The 17,632-nt window shown below is 44.3% G+C and overlaps 1 protein-coding gene across 1 annotated transcript; it reads right to left on the bottom strand.

Moving 5' to 3' along the window:
• Positions 1–2,287: 2,287 nt before the first annotated feature.
• Positions 2,288–16,284, bottom strand: asb4 (ankyrin repeat and SOCS box containing 4). Its single transcript, XM_063184911.1, has 7 exons — positions 15,757–16,284; positions 10,323–10,622; positions 9,672–9,883; positions 7,822–8,013; positions 6,692–6,778; positions 5,086–5,199; positions 2,288–4,339 (listed from the first exon to the last, which is right to left on the bottom strand). Exons 1-7 carry the CDS (start codon positions 16,028–16,030, stop codon positions 4,151–4,153), a joined length of 1,368 nt encoding a protein of 455 aa, XP_063040981.1. The 5' UTR covers positions 16,031–16,284; the 3' UTR covers positions 2,288–4,150.
• Positions 16,285–17,632: the final 1,348 nt, after the last annotated feature.

Below are 17,632 nucleotides of genomic sequence, written 5' to 3'. Positions count from 1 at the left end.
GCACTGTGCGAGGAGGGAACCAGAAGGGAACATGCGCACCTGAGGTGGAGATGAGGAGGCGTGGAGATGATAGACCTACCCTATCCATTTGTGCATGTGTAGTATAGGGTCACAATTGACCTCCAACTGAGTGCAAAATTGGCCCAACTCCCAAGTCTGAGTGACAAATCGTCGCAAAGTCGGGCAAAAAGTTGCACAGTGTAAGCCCGGCATACGCCCACCAGAAGTTAGCTACTTTGTTGTTTGCGATCCAAATTCCCATTGGCAACTACCCAAGTTGCTTACTGGGCAACAACTACGCTTTCGAGAAACATACCCCAGTTTATAAAGGAAAGAAAAAAAACTCCTCCTCATTGACATTGATGCTCTTGTTTCATGCCCGTTATAATGCAAGGATATTACAGTGATATTACACATAACACAAACTGAAAATAACACAGTGTACAGTAACCAGTGTTGGGCGGTAATGCATTACAATAGTAATTAATGCATTACTTTTTGCTGTAATGGAGCAATGAAAGGCATTACAGGGCCAAAATCTGTCATATTTACTTAGTTAAAATGCTAAATAACTGAAGTTACAATGCAATACAATGACCTGGATTTTAGGGGTATTCAGTGTGGTGGGTCAGAAAGAAGCTATTCCTGAACCTGGCAGTTTTTAGTCTGTCTGTATGCTGCCAAAACTTCTCCTGGGTGGGAGGTGAAATAGTCATGACTGATAACCTTGATTTACACTGTAATAAATTGCCAGATCCATATTTAGGCTGACAGTTCTTTTGGCTAAAGTAACTAAAGTAATGCAAAAGAAGTGTAATGTCTAACTGTTGAAATATAGTAATATTGTAGTGTAAGGGATTATTTTGAAAAGACTGTAACATGTAATCAGTAATGCATTACAGTTTTTGAGTAACTTGCCCAACACTGACAGTAACATAACACTTTGGGTGCAGGTTCAAAAAAAGTTAATCCATAGGTAATGAAGAAAACCGCACACCGATGAACTCCCATTTAAGCCATTTTATTGCGTGACGTGCCCGAAACGTCACGCAATAAAATGGCTTAAATGAGACTTCATCGGTGTGCAGTTTTCTTCATTACCTATGAATACCTCTTAATTCGGAATTAAAGGAAAGATCAAAGTAAACTTGACGGAACTATTTAATTCTGAATTTAATTCTGAATTATGAATTCAGAATTAAAAACATCATGTAAACTTAGTGAGTGTCAGTACTGGTAGGAGTTTCAGTGGATTTGCAGACTTGCAGTGGATTTGCAGGTGGGTTTTCAGTCTCTAAAGCAGGGAGCTACAACTAAGTCAGGAAGTGAGAATATCAACAGATTATAAAATGCATGTTTAATCAATCCCATGTAACAAATGTTGGTTTTATTAGCTACGAGAAAAACATTTGAAATGAGGAGAACATCCTGTGTATGCCTGGGCCACACACACACACACACACACACACACACACACACACACACACACACACACACACACACACACACACACACACACACACACACACACACACACACACAGTATGTCTTTGCATGCAAAGGTGAGTCCTCAGCCATCAGCCGGTGATGCTGCTGTGAGGTCATTTGTCCATGCCTTTGTGCATCTGTGTGTGTGTGTGTGTGTGTGTGAAGTCAGCTGTTCAGGGGTCCGTTTCTCGATTCTTGTCGTTGCTAACCGTCTTACGACCGTCTTAAGACCGTCTTACCATTCCCTTGGATTCAGTGGTGAGCGTCGCTGTCGAGAGAGAGTTGAGTCGCTCTTACGAAGGACGTTGCTACCGTCGTTAGCAAAGACGCTTTCGAGATACGGACCCCAGTTCAGCTGAGCCTGGCTCCCTCTGCAGCAGCCTGTCAGTGTAGATCAGCGGTTCCCAAACTGAGGGTCAGGACCCCTAGCGGAGTCACGTAGGTACTGAAGGGGGTTCGCGGACAAAAGGGACTTGTATTCACTTGAATGGTTAATAGAGTTAATAGATTAATAGCCTAGACTTTTTTTTGTCCCTTAATATTGCTAGATTTTCCATTAAAGGGAAATGGCACTATTTTGGGGCTTAATACAGTTAACATCGTTGGCTGGGGTTTATAAAGATGGTAAAGTGTCTTATTTTTCATGTTAAGCGTTCAAAAGCATGCTACACGGATGCATTGACTTTCACTAGCTTAGCGACATGCTCCCTCTTTTAACTTGTCTTAGACAACGCTTATCATGAAAAATAAGACACTTTACCATCTTTATAAACCCCAGTCAACGATTTTAACTGTATTAAGCCCCAAAATAGTGGCATACCTCTTTAAGTTCCCAAACTAAGGGTCCGGTGAAAAAAGCTGAAAAAAGTTTGGGAACGACTGGTGTAGACACAGATTACTGCACGGGCCTACCGGGCCCAGGTCCAGGGGCCCAAGAGTCCAGGCGGCCCTGAAGCAATAGCCTCTATAGTTTCATTCTCATAATACTGTATATTAAAACCACACTTTTATCAACTGTATTTTCAAGTTTTGTCGGAGACAATCCTGCACCTTCTTGACAACATAGAATCTCACACTTGGGCTGGCCTAAAATCCTAAATCGTTATGTGAACTAGCAAAACCCACTGAGGCGGGCCTTTCTTGTTGTCTGACCCAGGGGCCCATGAAATCATAATCCGTCCCTGTGTCTTTTTACTTCTTGGCAGAGATCCAGCGGTGAGGTTTTTTGGATACAGGCTGAAGAAGCATTTTAAGTTCACTCCCACTCCGTATCTCTGCCTTTGCATTTGATACATTAGTGCAAGTTGTGATTATTGTTGGCTGGAACTGCAGGGCAATAATTTAGGAGGTCCTCTGGATCCCCCCAGGGGCATAACATAGGATGATTTCTTTTAGAGCCCCCCACAATTTGACGCAGCAACACTTTATGCCTGTGTGCAACTATACCAGTGTTTCTCAACAGGGGTGCCGGGGCACCCTAGGGTGCCGCGGGCCACCCTTAGGGGTGCCGCGGAAACGTGGCTGATGAATAAATTCTGTAATATAATACATATTTGTCTAAATTGATAAGTTAATGCTAGTCAGTGGAATCTTTCATCTGCCATTTACGCACAATAAAGTAAATACAGGTTGCCCCAGTCAGCTGTAACTTCGAACGTAGGTCGTGTGACGTCTCCAAATGTGTTACTTTTCTAAGCTTGTGTGGTATCGGATGCGATGCCATGTTATGGCTTGTTGGTTTGAGGTGCCTTGAAATTGTTCATGAATTGAAAGGTGCCTCGCCTAAAAAAAAGGTTGAGAAACACTGAACTATACAACTCCCTTAGTCATGGGTAACCAGTTAGGGCGTCAGACTTGTAGCCCAACGGTTGCCAATTTGACTTCCGACCTGGCAGGTTGGTGGGGAGGGAGCGATTAAGAAGTGCTCTCCCCCTTCCACCTCCGCACTGCTCCCTTGGGACGCCATTGGGGGCTGCCCCCTTGCACGGGTGAGGCATAAAGGCAATTTCGTTGTGTGCAGTGTCACAATGATGATGGGAGTTGGAGTTTCCCAGGTGGGTTTTCAGTCTTTGGTCATGATGTGGATGTGTGTATCAGGAGGCCCAGAGCATTCGAGGAGCCAGGGAAGTCGACAGGAAAGGACAAGGGGGTCAGTAGATCAAGCCCAGGGAGAAAGGGACCCCAGATTTGGGTCCCCATTACAATCTTATGTATTGTGGGGGCCTTTAAGATTACTTTGGGCAGTCATGGGTGAGCGGTTAGGGCGTCAGACTTGCATCCCAGAGGTTGCCGGTTCGACTCCCGACCCGCCAGGTTGGTGGGGGGAGTAATCAACCAGTGCTCTCCCCCATCCTCCTCCATGACTGAGGTACCCTGAGCATGGTACCGTCCCACCGCACTGCTCCCCATTGGGCGCCACTGAGGGCTGCCCCCTTGCACGGGTGAGGCATAAATGCAATTTCGTTGTGTGCAGTGTGCAGTGTTCACTTGTGTGCTGTGGAGTGCTGTGTCACAATGACAATGGGAGTTGGAGTTTCCCAATGGGCTTTCGCTTTCACTTTGTCCCGGGCCCACAACTTCAAACTACGTACATCCCTGTGCATGTGAGTCCGTGTGCGTGCAAGTCTGTGTGTGTGCGTGTGTGTGTGTGTGTGCGTGCGTTTCAATATACGACTCCCTCAGGCTCCAGCAGGACATATCTGACGATGGGGGGCGGGAGGCCCAGCTGATGGATGCCACGATGGCACCTCTCCTGCAGCGTGGCGCGGATGGCACAGCGGGCGAGGTGGGTGAGCCTGCGTGGGGTGTTGGAGCACACATCAAACATGGAGTCGTAGAAGTCCTTGTGTCTCTGCAACAGAGCAAACAAAAACAGTAGAGTAGGGAGAGGAGGGAACAGCCATGGTGGAATAGTTAGGGAGTTGGACTGTAGATCACAGGGTTGCATGTTCAATCCCTAATCTTTCCCCTCCCCCATCCATGGCTGAAGTGCCATTGAGCAAGGCACCTACCCACACTGCTAAAAGGATTGTAACCAATACCCCAATACCAAGTTGCTTTGGATGAAAGCATCAGCTAAATATGTACAATGTAATGTAAAATAATATAACATGAGTGTCAATATACTATACATAGTCCTGTTAGAGATCAAATAGCTCCATGTACGTTTCATCTTTAGCCATCTCTTACTAAGTCTAAGGAAGTTCTCTGTTACACTTCATATTACAGTATTTTCCTTGTAAAAGGTATAACTTAACAAAGCATGTAGGTAGGTTAGTACCATAATATGGCCTATTTGCAATGCACTTTAAGGTCTGGATTAGGTATGTACTTCTATAAGCATATAATATTCAATATTGATGTATGTAGTTACACTAAAAGAGAAAGTGTAAAATAAAGTATCACCAAACTATCACGTTCAAGATTTCAAGACCTTACCTCTGCCTATACCTCCCTGCCCTTGAGCAAGGCACCTAACCCCACATTACTCCAGGGATTGTAACCAATACCTTGTAAATAACTGGATAAAAGCCTCAGCAAAGTGTAATGTAATGTTAATGTAATGTCATGTAAAAATACCATATCACTGCTCTGTACCTCGTAGCATTCATCAGAGATGGCCGTCTTCCACTTCCTGGTGGACTTGATGTGCTCGTAGCAGTTGACCATGACCTCCACCGCCCTGGGGAACTCATGACAGGACTGTAGTACCTAATGATAAGGAACACATTCATCATTGATATTGTTATGTTGCAGATTTTTCTTCTCCACCCTGGCTGTGTGTGTGTGTACCTGGCCCAACCCCCTTTTCGGGGCCAGGTCACAGGACAACTTGGCACCCACCAATGCTTACACAAGCAGTCATTGTGACATTATTCATGTTGTCTTAGTGGTTCATGTTTTCATCATGTCATAATTTTACACTCTAGCCCAATTCGGACGGGACTTTTATTACCTATGGACCCCCGGTAATTCAGAATAACTACGGAGAATGTCTGAGTTTTTAGTCCTGTGCGAATGTGCCATGTCCGCGATTTGAGAGGTAATAATTCCGCCGCTAATTACCGACTGTAATTCGGCGAAACACAGACGTCCTGGGGTAATTTCACATAGGCGCGCCGTCTGCACCCCCTTGTAATGTCTGTGAATTGAGTAAATAACAGGCGTTTATATATCCCGTCCGAATGCGCCCCGAAAAATCACAGGGGTCCGGGGGTAATTGCGAATTACCAGGGGTCCATAGGTAATATTTATCCCGTCCGAATCGGGCTTTTTTGCTGAATCCCATTTTACCCCTTAGCTCTTCGCCTTTCCCCTTCCCCTCAGTTTTGCACGTTCACGTGTAGGGGTAGTGGTGCCCCAATTCACATTAACACAGAGGGGTAGGGGTAAGGGTAAGGGTTTTCTATCCCTTCAAACAGATATTTTCCAGAGGCTGACTTCAAACAGAGGGGTAACTTAGACCAATTTCCCTGAATGCATTGCAAAGGCCTTTACAAAAAAGGCAGAATCCACAAAAACACACAAATATAAGCATATTTTGCTGTAATTTACAGCTGTAGAGTTGTAATATTTGTTGCATTGTTGCAAGTTTAACATTGTCCCAATGGTCATTTTCTCCATGAAACGTACATGAAGACAATCACTACAATGTCCACCTAATGCATGGAAGTCGTGAAGGAATTGTGAGGGTTGTGCAACACTGTTGTCCTTTTAAAAATTGCTACCCGAGTTTTTACAAGCAATATCGTTGAACCATTGTTTCAGTTATCGCCGGATCCATTACTGTTCTGTGAAGTAGCCATCTTGCGAAATGGGCGCCCATCTTGAATTGCAAGTGGACTGTCTATGACAGTATTCTATGACAATTTCTGTGCTTGTATCACCAGTTGAACAGTTGTTTCAGTTGCTAATTCATATCTGTATTGCGGCCATCTTGGAAAATGGGCAGCCATCTTGAATTTCAAGTGGCCCGTGTATTTTTTGAAAACAGTAATACCTAAGGGTCATCTGTGTCAATTTTGGTGCTTGTATCACAAACTCAAGTATCGGGTCTTAAAAAGGGTCTAAGCTGTCTAGCTATTACTGCTCCGTTTGAAGAGGCGAGGGGCGAGGGGAAGGCGTAGGGGTAGTGGTAGACACTAGAAATGGGATTTGGCCTTAGTGTTCTCTCCTGACGAGTTGGGTGTGGAGGTGAATTCACCTTGTGGAACTGCAGCGGGTAGACTCGGGCGCACCCATGGTTCAATAACAGCTGATAGCACACCTCAGGGATGGATGCTGGCCGAACCTGAATAGAACAGAATACAATACAATACAATACAATAGATTTCAATTCAAAAGTATAGAAAGCAAATTTGCATCGTCATTATACATACAGCAGTACAATGAGAAAAAGTGTCCACTGCACAAGGTATACCATATTGTGTAGCCTACTAATAAAAACTGTAAATATGTGCGACTTTGAGAAGTTAGTTTATAAAATTACCTGTGTGACCTTGATCAGATACTGTACACAAATCACCTGTATGACCTTGATCAGATACTGTATACTAATCACCTGTGTGACCTTGATCAGATACTGTACAGGTACAGGTACTGGTACCACACACTGATGAAGGCTTGATAGCTGAAACGCGTTTGCTTTTGGACATGGTGGTAATATAAATAAATAATGAGACGCAGTTTGTGAATGCAGATTTTTCTTCCTTAAAGGGACATTGTGTGAGATTTTTAGTTGTTTATTTCCAGAATTCATGCGGCCCATTCACTAATGTTACCTTTTTCATGAATACTTACCACCAGCATCAAATTCTAGGTATTAATTATGACTGGAAAATTTGCATTTTTCATACATGAAAAGGGGGATCTTCTCCATGGTCCGCCATTTTGAATTTCCAAAAATCGCCATTTTTATCTGCAAAAATGACTGTACTTGGACCATACTACAAATATGTGTTTATTACTTAGTAAACTTTCATGTAAAGATCAAATTTGGCAATAGGCAGCCCAGTTTCAATGAGCAGCATAGTTGCAGTACCTTTTTTGACCATTTCCTGCACCATTTTTTTGACCATTTCCTGTGAATGGGCAACATGAATTCTGGAAATAAACAACTAAAAATCTCACACAGTGTCCCTTTAAAGAACTTTTTTCTCTGTTTCAATGTTGGTGCAGTTAATGCACTTCACCCGTGTGACCATGAGCAGGTATAATCACCTGTGTGACTTTGAGCAGGTACTGTATACTACAATCACCTGTGTGACTTTGAGCAGGTACTGTATACTACAATCACCTGTGTGACTTTGAGCAGGTACTGTATACTACAATCACCTGTGTGACCTTGATCATGTACTGTAGGGCTGGGCAGCCGTTGACGTCCATGGCCATGGCATCGGCCCCGGCAGTCAGCAGCATCTCCATGAGGACGTGGTCAGCGTTCCAGGCCGCCTTGTGGAGCGCTGTCTTTTTGTCCTCCTCCTTCAGGTTCGGCTGGGCCCCATGGTCTAGCAATATGCGACACACCTACGCCATGCCAACGCATTCACACTTTATTGCTTTTTTAGCCAGAGAATTCACATTCTATAATTAGAAATGCACTCCGAGAGTGCAGACCTCCGCCAAGGAAGCTGTTTGCTAGAACATTTCACTATGTTCCACCTAATTGTTGTTTTAAGTCTTTTTGCCTTCTTTTTGTGGAGTTAGAAACTGGAATGTCAACGTTCGCCCTGTCCCGCAATTCAATTTGCGGTCACTAGGGTCATCTTTTGTACGCTAGCAAGTCAAGTCAGCTTTTATTGTCATTTTCTTCATATGCACAGGTCATACAAGGAAATTGAAATTGCGTTTCTCTCTATATACCATGAAAGGACATAGACATACACAGGACTGACATTTACAGACAGACATCAAAGTGCAAGACAGGACGAGTAACAGTGATGGACCAGTAACAGTAAAGTGTTGAAGTCAAAAAAAAACTGAGCATTTAACATTGGTGAGTGACAGTGACGGATCAGTGATAAACCAATGATAGCAATGGTGAAGAATCTTTCAAAAAGCCCTGGTTCCGGTTTGTGATCCGGATCACCACCAACATTTTATCACTTGTTCCTTTTTGTCATTTCCAACAACTCCACAAAGTTTCAGCCAAATCCGATCACAAGTTTTTTAGTGATCCTGCTGAAAAACAGACAGACAGACAGACAGACAAACAAAAAAACAGACAGACAAGACAGACAAACCAACGCGAACGAAAACATAACCTCCTTGGCCGAGGTAATAACTATTTTGTAACGCAATTACGTTCACATCATTATCCAAAGCGACTTTTGTTACTTTACAGGGTTACAATCTAGTAGCCATATGGAATTAGGCGCCTTGCTTAAGGGCGCTTCAGCCACGGACTGGGGTAAATGTGGGACTCAAACCTGCAACCCTCTGATCTTAAAGTGATACTGTCCCATTTTTGGAAATAATCTTATTTTACACCTCCCCTTGAGTTAAATAATAGGGTTTTACCATTCTCCTCTACTTTCAACCGTTCTCGGAGTATGGCAGTGCAAATTTTTACCTCCATGCTAGCAGTTAACATTGAGTCCTATGAGACCAGCTCACGGCTAACTGGTCTCATAGGACTCAATGTTAACTGTTAGCTTGGAGGTAAAATTTGCACTGTCATAATTAGACAACCGTTGAAAGTACAGCAGAAAGGTTAGCCCCTATTATTGAACTCAAGGGGAGTTGTAAAAAAGATTATTTCCAACAATGGGACAGTATCACTTTAAGACCACCTCCCTTACCATTAGGCCACAGCTGCCCCATTTACACATTACATTTAGCAGATGCAAAGTGACTTAAAACAGAGGAGATACAAAACTAGTGGAAACACTTGTAATTTGATGTATCAAAACGTACCTGTACAGCACATGTCAAATAAGCGTATATAATAATGTAAGTATATATAGTATTAAGTGCAAATAAGAATCTTTCACTGTAAATACATTAAAAACTAGAAATGTGCCCAGAGAGCAAAGGCACCTCCACCCTCTTTTGGCAGGCTGCGAACTTTTAGGAGCGAACGGACCAACCAACCAACCAACACACAAACTCGGGTAAGCACATAACCTCCTTGGCAGAGGTAATAACCAGACATAAATGTGAACACTTTGGCTTGCCATACACACCAGATGGTGGTCAGTGCTGTAGATCTGTTCTCGCGAGCAGAAGGCCCAGTATGCTGCGCTGATGAGCGGCGTCTCCATGCGAGCGTTGCCCTTGTTGATGTCAGCGCCGTGACTCAGGTAGAAGGTCGCCATCTCCGCCAGGCCGAAGCGAGCGGCTGTGTGTAGTGGTGTGTCCTCGTCATTGTTCTGGCTGACAAAGTTCACCTCAGCACCTGTTAACGGGACATTTCTATACGTGAAATGATATGTGTAATGCCTTGTGTATTCTGTATTCACCACACCACACCACACCACACTAAATTATAGCACACCACACAACACTAATGTAGAGTAGAGTAGAGTAACTTTATTAATCCCCAGGGGGAAATTCAGGAAATTATACCACACCACACCACACAACACTACACTACACCACACCACACCACACTAAACCACATCACACTACACCACACCAATCAATAAATAATATTTACTCTGCTCCACTCTACCACACTAAACTGCGCCACACGATACTATATTAGAGCACACTACACCACACCACACCACACCACATTATATTATTGCACACCACACCACACCACACCACACTTTATTATTGTACACCACACCACACTTTATTATTGTACACCACACCACACCACATCTCTCTACCTTTGAGTAAGAGATGCCTGGCGCAGTCCAGTGACTGCTTGGTGATGCAGTAATGGAGGGCGACGTGACCGCTGAGGGAGACGCGGTCTGTCTTGGCGCCATGTTCCAGAAGCAGAGCTACGCAGTCGCCATGGGACACCTCGCAGGCCACGTGTAGCGGCGTCTTGCCATTGGGCATGCGGTTTAGGGACGCGCCTCTCTCCAGCAGCAACAATGCACACTCCAGAGAGTTGTACATCATGCACACGTGGATACCCATCGCCCACGACTTCTCCAGCTTGTAGCCGGGCAACCAGTAGCCTAAGAGACAAGATGATTCCATTCCATTATTCTTAGCTGACACTTTTATCCAAAGTGGCTTACAGTTATTTAGATACAGGGTATGAGTTACTAGCCTGGTTATACCAGACCACATCAATTACTTAGTAATTCATTTTTGGTCTGAATCCTTTATGCCCCGGAGCGCTTAGGTGGAGGGAGTAGGCTAAGCTCAGCTCTGGTTTGAAATGAGTGGTGACCAATTGCTGGCAGCTGACATTCATGACGTATGCGCCAAAGTGCGTAGAATTGAAATGTGTGTCATTCACAAGTGGATGATTCCCATCACCCACCTACTCACTTACAAACTAACAATACCAGTGTTGACATAACTCTTCAAGAGTTGAAATTAGCTGATTTTACATGTAAATATAATTTGGTCTCACTCAAGATGTAGTGTTCATGTGACTCTATGGTTAGGGTAACATGTAGCTAATTCTACCCTACTCCTCTACGTGTAATTCTAAAACAGCTAATTCTACTCAATAGTATGTAGGCCTACATATTACAGCAAGAAAAAAGGAATGTACACTGTCATTCGACTCCAATGTTAGAGCGACTTGACACACACAGTGCTGTAAATACTCAATGTGGATTTACAAAACATTACGCCCCATACACAGGGTTGCCAGATGAGGCTGATGATTTCCAGCCCAAAAAATGCTCAAAACCCGCCTAGAAGCACAAAATCCCGCCCAATTCAATTGATTTCTATGGCAAAAACTGGGCGGGTTTTTCTGCTAAATGCCATTTTTACCGCACAAGGCAATCCTAAGCAGCCCAATTGGGCGGGAAACAGCCCAATCTGGCAACACTGCCCCATACACCCCATTTTCTACTGTGTACAGCCCTCTCCCACTGTTTGTAGTGTTTTGCACTCCATGTAATGTAATGGTAAACGTGTAACCCTGAGAATGTCATGTCAAGTTCTCCCTAAAGACTTGTTGCAATTTAACACAACTGACCCACTTATATTAAGTAATATGTGGATGCTTAACCTGAGAGAGTACAAAGTCAAAAACATGTCATGATGCAAAAGGTGACCTTACAATAGCTACACAATAAATATGCTCTGTTAATTCAACACCTAGAGAGTCGAGTTAACGTGTTTCAGCATGTTTTTGGTCCCAGAGTACTCTCTAAGTGTTGAATTAACACTACATAGGCACAGAATGAGTGCTGTTCTTGAATCCATGCAGTTCTGCAGAGATGTTGCAAACTACTGTATTTATACACACACACGCATGCATGCACGCAAACATGTGCGCGCGCACACACGCGCGCACACACGCACGGACGTGTACACACACACACACACACACACACACACACACACACACACACACACACACACACACACACACACACACACACACACACACACACACACACACACACACACACACACACACACACACACTTAGAGCTCTGTGGCATTAACAAAAGCACCCCCCCCTTATCATACGGACCAGGAATAGTTTTGTATGCCAATAGAGTTCTTCAGCGTTGACGTCAACTTGTATGCGGCGTTTGGACTTCCGGTTCTATGGCGATTTTTTTACATTGCAACACGCCATAGAGATTCAGGTTTGGCAAAAATATAAGTTGCACGCCAACAAGGAACATTAGCGTGTCCCCGCATCCCTTTCTCATTAGTGGAACGGATCGTATCATCATGTTAAATCATGACGATTATAATTCAATATTGCTAACCCCTTTCTGATCATTAAAACTTCCGAACTACATGCTTTCCTTTGGTTGCCATGGGTACAACCCTCCGCACGTACATGACGTTAGATACAGGCGCCGCTTCTGTAGTCGCCAAAAGTTTCCGGGTTTAGCATATGGACGCAACATCGTATTTATGTCGAAGTTTGACACAAAATGATCAACCATGTCATACCTACAGCCTTTTTTTAACACCCTCGACAGTTTGCGGGGGTTCGCTAAGCGCGTGCTTGCACTCGGAGCTTATTTGAAACTGGCCCCTATTCATTCCCAATGGAGGCCGGAAGCCGATACGAACCAGGAAGTCCTTAAATGCTAACATGAAAGACTACAATCTACTACATGCTTCCGCGTTACTGAAGAACTCTATTGTAAGACTTGTGAGTATGTTTGCATGTAGCAGCATGCAAGTCTCACAAAAGTGTTGCTTGTCACTTAGCTCAAACTATCTGCAACTCTGCCATGAAATAGTGTGTCTCTTGTAAGAAACCAGCAGCTTCATGTACTCCTGTGCCCTATTCATAAGCCTGCAGTGAAAGCTTTACAACACTGCAAAAGAACCTCGTGGAAACTGTTCCCTGTCCAACTTTTACAAAAGCCCTGGGCCACAGTCTCAAAAGCATTACTTTGAAACTGGCTGACATGCACTGAACTTTGGCTCCATATGAAAGGTGCTATGATGTTGCAAAGTTACTGTCCAATGACAACATTAAATGCACCCAGGGGTGATGAAACTTTTTTCCCTGCTTTAACGACGACGACAAGATACTGCATAGTGACGTAATGTAGGCCTATTTTGACACATTATTCAAACATTTAATAACCTGTGTATGACCATTATTCAAGCCTGATAGTAGAAGAAAACCCTAAACCTGTAACACTTTCTGAGATAAGAATAACTTAATGGCTAATTATTATCAATGCTTTTATTTTTGCAAACTCTGTCAAGCCTGAAATCAGGCATGGAGCCTGAATACTATCAGCCCTGTGCACCATACTATCTCGGGGACTATGTATGCACAACATCTTTCGGCACAGTCAGCACTCAGTCCATTTTTTTTTTTTTTACATATCTGAAACATACTGTAAGAAAAATCTAAGTACTGTACAGTATCTTCCAGCGCAGATAATCACCACTGTTGTGACCTCAGACTAAGCTAAGTAAAACTATGCTATCTTGCTGGACACGAAAAGGCCATTGTGCAACATGTTTCACGTCCTCTTTCACAAAAGCACTGAGTTGCCACAATTTGACACGCAAGATCTGAGCTAGACAGTTTGGCATGCATGTGACCCAGGATAGATCAAGGTCAATGTCCATGTCAACATGGACAGAAAAATCACTGCACACTGGTGGACTTAATTTTGCTGTTGTTTAATTATTTCAGAGAACACATTTTTTTTGTGCTTCGTCAGGTCCACTGTACCTACATCACCACCTCAGTGTGCATTATTTTTCTTGTCTGCACGCCATGTCGTCAATTATCCCTTACTTAAACCTCTACTCGTCATTGCAAATGATTTTTTCAACACCATGACACAATTATGCAATTTCTGTTTTATTTCCCCCTACACCTTTGACCAACCGTAGGCCCCCTGGCAGGTGGGGGCCCCTAGACTGCAGCCATATCTAGCCTGTACGTCAGGGCTATTAAAATGGCGGCCCTGGGGCCAGATGCGGCCCTTGGACAGCAAGGTTCTGCCCCCCCACAAGCCCCTTCAAATACAGAATCGTTTTTTGGAATTTAGAGATAAAAGTATGGGCTCCGTTATCATGCTGAAACGGGACACGGGACGTTAAAATGCAGGAAATTACATCTAAGAAATGCTAAATTTCCCCCCAAACCCTCCACTTCAATGAAGTCTCCCATATTTTTTTCATTGACAGTCGGCAACCATAATACATACATATAGTTTGGCCCCTTTACTGGGAGGAATTTGAAGAAATGGCCCTCGTTGAAATATAATTGAATACCCCTGCTGTACGTTAATCCAGCCCTGCTTGTCTACATCCCCTTGCTCGTCAATTTTTACCTTGCTTGTCTAACGTCCCTTGCTCGTCTACCTGCTTGTCTACAATCCTGTGTTTGTCTACACTCTAAGAAGAAATGTGTCACACACATGCATTGTGTTAAGATGGTTTTAACACATAATGTGTGGAATGTGACACACAACATATGTAAGCCTATTATTCAGTTAAAATAACTGACGTGTTTTGGGTTAAATTGCACATTAATTATTCCTATTATAAATTCATTTTAAATTTAGAACATAGCCAAATGTACTAACATTTGTTCATCAAAAAATCAGGAATGTGGCTTGAATATGACTTCATTGATGTCTTATTATTACACGATTATTACTCCTTGCTTACTTACACACATACGACACATCTAACCGTATGAATACACCGGCCGTGACTTGAGCGAGGTCGCGACCTAAGCGAGGCGACCGACGGAAGTAATTGACTTTGTATTGAGACGTGCGACAAAAGCGATTCGGGCGACTGGAGGCGATTTGCGTGACGAGAGCGACAGTTTGTTGTTGAACTCCTGGGAATATTATGCAAATTAGCTATGACGCGGATCGGCGACATCCGCCACAGCCAATGGGAATTGTAGAACACAGGAGGAGGAATTGAACAACTTTAAACTCTTTTCCTGCATCGGCAACTCTTGATGTGCAAGTTCTCTTCCTCCTCCAGTGTTAGAACGCTTGCATTCTGCTTTTGACGGACATACTCTAGTCGCTTCATTCGCTGCTCGTATCGCTCTTGCTGCAAAGAAGCGATTTTCTGTCGCTTGAATGTCGTCGCGGCCGGTGTATTCACCCGGTAACACTTGACACAAAATGTGTTGTTCCTGAGCACACACAGCAAATGTGTTGTCCTTGAGTGCACACTCCTCCATCCATGGCTGAAAGTGCCCTTGAGCAAGGAGCCTAACCTCACACTGCTCCAGGGACTGTATCCAATACCCTGTCAATGACTGTCAGTTGCTTTGCATAAAGACGTCAGCTAAGTGCAATATAATGCATTAATGCGTGCGTTCCAATATGCAACCTTGCATCCTCCACTTGTGCTTGTGGCCTCACTTTTTGCTGATGCCCCGCCTACGTGGAGAAAACAATTACGATGCCCCGCTGCCAGCCTAGCCACAACAATTTTTGGGGGACTATACTTCAGTCACCATCCAGTTTGCAAATGAGAAAATGACATAACAATTGAGCTTTTGCGAGACATTGAAATATAATGCTGTTGTCAGTGATGTCATCACAACGCATTACTTCCTGATACGAGGCCACAAGCACAAGTGGAAGATGCAAGGTCACATATTGGAACGCACACAATATAATGTAATGTCTCCATCCCCTTGCTTGTCTACCTTACCTTGCTTATAGGAGGCCAGCACCATATTCTGGTCCTCCACTTCGAAGACGGTGTCGAGGTCGATGGTGGTGGTGTGGAGGAGTCTCTTCAACTCCTGGGCGTCGTTCTCCTGCAGTGCCTTGAGGAATTGGGCCTTCTGTCTCCTCAGGGCCTCCTGCCTTGACACCCTCTCCCTCTCCCTGGAGGACCCTGTCTCCTCCTCCTCCATGGACGACGCTCCTCTCCGTGTCACCGCACTGTCATTGTCACATTCATGGGAGAAGAGGAGACCCATGATCGCATGGTGGGTGACTGCAGGGTAACCATGCCACTCGACTCGACCTCTCTCTCAGACACACACACACACACACACACACACAGGACGGTCTAGTCGGTATACAGCCTGTCTCACACACACTTAGCACACACGGTGTGAATCTTGCTTACACAAAACTACTTGCTCCACATGTACACACACACGGTCTGGCTGTCTGCCTCTTTCTGTCTCTCTCTCTCACACACACACACGTGCGCATGCAGACACACACACACACACACTTACACTACACCCACAGAGGCTCTCGGAGGCATGGATAGGGGGAACTTACACCCCCTCCACCTGAAGACAAAATTAGGATCGCTATTTATAGCTTGTGCACAAGTGTAGGGGGTGCAGCTGGAGCCATGGTCAAACCCACAGGCATACCCGTAGGTATGACGTTAACAAGGATACTACGTAGACACTACGCACACACATCCAGTGTCCCCATACACCCGTAAACAAGGTGTGCAGCCGGCTAGAAGACGTACAGTATATATTTAGCTGGCCAGATGCTTGCAGTCACACGGAAAAGAAAATAATAATAGTAGGACTGCCCCACTTTCTTAGCTGGTTGTTCTGGGTATGCTACAGATATGGGTCACTCAGACGAGCTGTTTGGATGGCACACATTCCACTTGTCAGTGGAGCATTCTCTTGCCAATAACAACTTAGGAATGTTTGTAATGTTATTTGGAAAATAAGGCTGTTTAGTCATCATTATGTAACCCATTTTCTTTCCAAGAATATTGTACAAATTAAGTGGAGGAGTTTCATATTTGTAGTGTTGGATAATGCAATGCCACGTTTTGTGTGTGTGTGTGTGTGTGTGTGTGTGTGTGTGTGTGTGTGTGTGTGTGTGTGTGTGTGTGTGTGTGTGTGTGTGTGTGTTAAAACACCATTGTGAGGACTACAACTTGACATTTACCCTCTACCGTGAGGACATTTGTGATTGTGAGGACATTTTGATCAGTCCTCACAGCCATTGAACATGTTTTTCTCAGTTGCTTTGTCGTTGGTGAGAAAACTGAAAGTGCAAAAAGGGATTTTGGTAAGGGCACAATTTTAGCATTCACTAGTTTTGTTATAATGAGAGTCATTGGAAGGTCCTCACAAAGATGCAAATACAAGTGTGTGTGTGTGTGTGTGTGTGTGTGTGTGTGTGCGTGTGCGTGTGCGTGTGTGCATGCATGCATGGATGCGTGTCAAAGGTCTGACAGTGGTGACCTCAAGTTAAAGTTGTTAAGTAAAAACGGATCCGAAAGCACAAAAGACACAGATTGGAGTCGTGGTCTGGAATGAAGTTTCATTGTATTTCTTTGACTGCAATGTCATCTGGAAGGAGGTGTATATACACAGACTCAGTACAGGGCAACATAAGGCAGCATAAGGCCTTGCAGAAACAAAAAGGGGACGGGGGAGTGGGGAGGGGAAGGGTGGGGGAGGGGGAGGGGGTTGATCCTCCGTCTCACGTTCACAAAATAGAAAATGAGGAAGAAGGGGTGGGGCGGGGCTGGGGGCATGGACGTGGCTCTGGGGACAAAGCCAGGAGGAAAAACATGGCACCTGGGATTCCTT

This window comes from Engraulis encrasicolus, chromosome 20 (assembly GCF_034702125.1).
Source record: "Engraulis encrasicolus isolate BLACKSEA-1 chromosome 20, IST_EnEncr_1.0, whole genome shotgun sequence".
Taxonomy (NCBI): Eukaryota; Metazoa; Chordata; class Actinopteri; order Clupeiformes; family Engraulidae; genus Engraulis; species Engraulis encrasicolus.
This window is presented reverse-complemented; position numbering and strand designations above follow the sequence as displayed.

Coding starts and splice junctions, on each gene's coding strand:
- asb4 (XM_063184911.1), bottom strand. CDS start 16,030: ATGGGTCTCCTCTTCTCCCATGAATGTGACAATGACAGTGCGGTGACA. Junction 10,623..15,756: donor GCTGGCCTCCTATAAGCAAG/GTAAGGTAGACA, acceptor CTTGTCTCTTAG/GCTACTGGTTGCCCGGCTAC. Junction 4,340..5,085: donor TCTCTGATGAATGCTACGAG/GTACAGAGCAGT, acceptor GCTCTGTTGCAG/AGACACAAGGACTTCTACGA.